We start from the raw sequence: 5,018 nt of genomic DNA on the forward strand, positions 1-5,018 counted from the left end.
TTTGGGAATGTCTATATAGGACTGAGTGAAAATACTAATTACATTTTTTTGGATACTACATAATTATGAAAAGAAATAAAATACAAAGTATTTAGAAAAATAATAACTACTGAAATAGGATAAAACTTCTGAATAACATCTTTTCAAATTTCAAATAAGAAATCAGTTTGCTTCCACAAACATTTTGCAATAGAGTCTGTACTTGAAATGACCACAAATTCCTTGTTATGTTCTTCCAGTTATGGTCACTTCAAGTTCATGATCATCCATCAAGAAACTTTCACAAGTAGATGCTGTGAATGGCAGCGAGATCTATTACTTTTCCCCCTACTCATCAGACACTCCTTTCTAGTTCTTAATAGAATTAGGATCTTTTGAATTTTACTTGGATGATGCAATTATTCTCTAAATCTAGTGGTTTGGCCTTTTATTTCACTGACAAATGTAATGTTGAAATTTCTCGTAATAATATTAAGGTCTTCAGAATACAATAGTACTTTGTTCAAGTTAAGTACTTTAAAATCACGATGAAAATTTCTTCCAGCTTCCCGGAGCCCCGAGGGGCGGGAGCTCCTGGCGGTGCCGGATCCTGACGGTGGCCTTCCCCGGGGTCTGCCAAAACTTCTGAAAGATCAGATCTCCTTCACTTCAAGTTTGACAATTATGGAGATTCAATGTTACAAAAAATGAACAAATTAAGAGAAGAGAATAAATTTTGTGATGTTACAGTTCTCATAGATGATATTGAGGTACAGGGGCATAAAATTGTGTTTGCTGCAGGTTCCCCCTTCTTAAGAGACCAGTTTTTACTGAACGATTCGAGAGAGGTGAAAATCTCCAAATTGCAGAGCTCCGAAGTGGGGAGACAATTGTTCTTGTCGTGCTATAGTGGTGTGCTGGAATTCCCCGAGATGGAACTGGTCAATTACTTGACTGCTGCGAGTTTTCTTCAGATGAGTCACTTTGTAGAACGGTGCACGCAGGCCTTGTGGAAGTTTATAAAGCCAAAACAGCCAATGGAAAGTAAAGAGGGATGTGAACCACAGAGTGCTTCTCCCCAGTCGAAAGAACATCAGGGAGATGCCAGAGGCTCCCCAAAGCAGGACTCACCTTGTATTCACCCATCTGAAGACAGTATGGATATAGAGGACAGTGATATTCAGATCGTTAAGGTAGAATCTACTGGGGATGTATCAGAGGTTAGAAGTAAAAAAGATCAGAACCAGTTTATTTCTTCTGAACCCACTGCTTTACATTCATCCGAGCCCCAGCACTCTCTGATAAATTCAACTGTGGAAAACAGAGTAAGTGAAATAGAGCAAAACCATCTCCACAATTATGCCCTCTCTTACACAGGCAGTGATAACATCATCATGGCCGCGAAAGATGTCTTTGGGCCTAATATTCGAGGTGTAGACAAAGGCCTGCAGTGGCATCACCAGTGCCCAAAGTGTACCAGGGTGTTTCGTCACCTGGAGAACTACGCCAACCATTTAAAAATGCACAAACTCTTTATGCGTCTACTCTGCGGCAAGACTTCTACTCAGAAAGGCAACCTTCATCGACACATGCGTGTGCATGCCGGCATTAAACCTTTCCAGTGTAAAATCTGTGGGAAAACCTTTTCTCAGAAGTGTTCCTTACAGGATCATCTTAACCTTCACAGTGGAGACAAGCCCCATAAGTGTAACTATTGTGACATGGTTTTTGCACATAAGCCAGTTTTGAGGAAGCACCTTAAACAGCTGCATGGCAAAAACAGCTTTGATAATGCCAATGAAAGAAATGTGCAAGACCTCACTGTGGACTTTGATTCTTTTGCGTGTACAACAGTCACAGACTCTAAAGGGTGTCAGCCGCAGCCTGATGCGGCACAGGTCCTGGATGCCGGTAAACTGGCCCAAGCTGTCCTGAACTTAAGGAATGATAGCACTTGCGTGAATTAAACAGGGCCTTTGTGCTCCTAACTAGAACTGACTACAAACATGGCAATAGTCCGAGGCTTTTTAGGAGTCATTTCGCTAATTTGACTTCTCCAGATCCTCTGTGCAGGTCGTAGGGGTGAGTCAAAGCACTAACAGACCAGGCAACTTGCCACTTGCAGTGGTCTTGCCTGCCTTTTGCCCTTTCCTATGTTCTGTTTTGAATTATTTATCCTGTGATGTCTGTTTTCCTTTCCCAAGGAGTACTCCATTTGTCTACCTAACATCAACTTATGTCTTAGACTGACACTTATTTTAGACTTTCCACTGGGCACATTCTGAAGGTACCAAGAAGTTAATAACATCACCTCCACTCCACCAATAGATGCTATGCTAAGGGAAGCAATTAATCTTTTTCTTTGGTAGAAAATAAGCTGAGATATAAGGTGATATTGCTATCAGCCTGAATATGTGATAGAACTTCTAGTTCTATCAGAACCACTGATAATTCATCTATGTCTGATAAATGAATGAATCTACTTATCCTGGAGCTGGCTATAAAGAAGTATTTTAGATTATTCTGTACTCTTTTCAACAGTTTTTGGCCCAGCTTCATGTGATTGAAGTTGACATAGACCAGAGTACAGTATTTCCATCAATACCTGCAGATAGGAATCATCACTGGGGAGCATAACCAACAAAGGGTAGTAGTTGTACAACAGTACTTATTTGGGAGGTCTTCCCCCGAAAGAAGTCAAATGCTTATAATTATTCTGTAGCTTACTTGGTGATGCTTTTGGAATCAGGATTGCTCCAGGTACACTTAAAGTGTGCTAACATATAATGGTCTCTCTTTAAAAAGGGGCTATCTGGAGTCAGTCTCTAGACTTTGTTGTAGAAGTTCGCTATTGCTAAGGTGAGTTTGGCCTTCAGTTTTGTCCAGCATATTGTAATAGTCTTTGAATTCTCATTTCCTTGTGTACCTTAATTTCTAAAGTGGATGAAAAAAGTGGGTCACAGAAGGAGCAGTCAGATTTTTGCATTTAGATGTTCCTATAATGGTACACAGTCCCACCTCATCCCCTTTGACAGATCAAATACAAAGTTGATTTTCCGTTATGGAAAAACAAAACAACTGTTTTTCCTAAGCACATGTTCAGAAATAAAATTTTGAGTCTTACTTGTTTCTGAACCATGAGTTAGATTTAGATAATAGGAGTGTTTGAGTCCATAGAGAATCTTAAGAAATCATTTAGCCTGCCTTTTGTTTTTTAAGTTGGGGTATCCAAAGTCCAAAGAGGTAGCCTGGCCAAGGTGGCCAAAGTAGACTGAGTAGGCTACATATGAGCTAAGGTCTCCTCACTTCTCACTGTCCCTTGGCTTAAAAAGATTTAGTACATGATCAAGAATACTTTAGCAAAAAGTTCCTAGTTTGTGCTTCCCCTCAGTGCATCCTTGTGTGCTTTCTAAGACAGCCTCAATTTTGCAAACAGAACAGTCATAGAAGGATTTATTTTTGTAAGGTAATTATTTTTTGGTTAGGATGAATATTACATTCTTCCTAAGCAAGCAACTGATTTGCTGGGTGTTGATTAGGAACAGAAGGACAAGTAACAGTGTGAGAAGGATCCAAATGTGAAACTAATTTTGTCCGGAAACAGTGTTTAGTTTCCATCAGGATTTCCTGATTTTTGTTTCTGAGCTGTGAGAGTCCCATGTATAGATGAACCAAAAATTAATTTTAACTTGAGTCCTGCTAAGACGCCTCAGTCGTGTCCCACTCTGTGCGACCCCATAGACGGCAGCCCACCAGGCTCCCCCATACCTGGGATTCTCCAGGCAAGAATACTGGAGTGGGTTGCCATTTCCTTCTCCAATTTAACTTGAGTAGTCAGAGGGTATTCTTAAAGTTGTTATAATTTGATGCATTTACATGTGAATCTGATTTGAAGTATAATTTCTACCATTTGTTAAAAGGTTTTAAATGAGAATAAAATTGAGCGGTAAGACTAAAAAAAAAAAAAAATTTCTTCCAGTGTACACAGACAATGCTCTATTAGTCTGAATCATTTTTCTTTAGGATTCAAACAATAACTCCAACTTAGTTCGCTGGTCATTTCACTTCTCCAAAGGTAAGTTTTTTATTTGATTCCATAAATGTTGTTAGCACACATTCCTATTGTGTGGCAAGACCCCAAGACCACCCTCAGGTTCAATGATTTGCTAGAAGGACTCACAGAACTTAGAAAATCTGGTGTCTTCATGGTCATGGTTTCAGATAGTAAAAGGATGCAGATTAAAATCAGTTCAGAGAAAAGATGCTTGGGTGAAGCAGTCCAGGAAGAACTAGGCATAAGCTTCCACTTTTCTTCTTCCTGTGACATCACATGGAGAGCACCTAATTCTCCCAGGAATGATGTCTGAAAGCAGGGCATTGTTGACACTCAGGGAGGCTCACCCAGACTTGGCGTCCAGGCTTTTTATTTAAGGGTCAGTTACTTTAAACGGCAACACCCACAAAATTGACCTTACTTACTCAGTCTTGGCCTACTGAGGTCAAGTTGATGCAGCGAGGCTCAAAGTTTCAGGCTAACAAAAACGCTCATCTGGTAGATCATGTGGGACATTTCAAAGGCTCAAAGATCATCTTCCAGGAGCCGGTCAAGGGTTAGTCCCAATGACCTTTGCAATGTGAAAATTTGGGCCACCCAAGCCTGCTGGGTCAACTCATTCACAAATATACTTTCCCATAATTCTTATAATTTTTGATCAAATTCATTCAGAGACTCAAAAATGTCAATTAAGTAAATCAGATTTTGAAGCCAATTACTTATTCCTTCAAAAAAAATTGCAAAGTGAGACTGGTTCACAATTTTTACATTTCTTTTTTTATTATTTTTTAAGCTTATAAACGCTTTACAAAACTTTCTTTGGAGAGTCAACCCATTTCTATATAAAACAGCAAAAAGTAGTTTTCAGCCTTCTCTTAAAGCTGAAACTATATACTGCTGAGAGCCTTGGGTTTCATTTCACCATTTTGATCATATCATTGTGGAATTCAGATCTTCAAGGAAATCTTTACAAACGATAACTTTC

The 5,018-nt window shown here is 39.4% G+C and overlaps 1 protein-coding gene across 1 annotated transcript; it reads left to right on the top strand.

The window, feature by feature from the left end:
* Positions 1-666: 666 nt before the first annotated feature.
* LOC105004908 (zinc finger and BTB domain-containing protein 26) lies at positions 667-2,282 on the top strand. The gene has a single exon (XM_010862692.1). The coding sequence runs from the start codon at positions 675-677 to the stop codon at positions 1,944-1,946; it is 1,272 nt and encodes a 423-aa protein (XP_010860994.1). The 5' UTR covers positions 667-674; the 3' UTR covers positions 1,947-2,282.
* The last annotated feature ends 2,736 nt before the right edge of the window (positions 2,283-5,018 follow it).

Source organism: Bison bison, unplaced genomic scaffold (genome assembly GCF_000754665.1).
Source record: "Bison bison bison isolate TAMUID 2011002044 unplaced genomic scaffold, Bison_UMD1.0 scf7180017864484, whole genome shotgun sequence".
NCBI classification, from domain to species: Eukaryota; Metazoa; Chordata; class Mammalia; order Artiodactyla; family Bovidae; genus Bison; species Bison bison.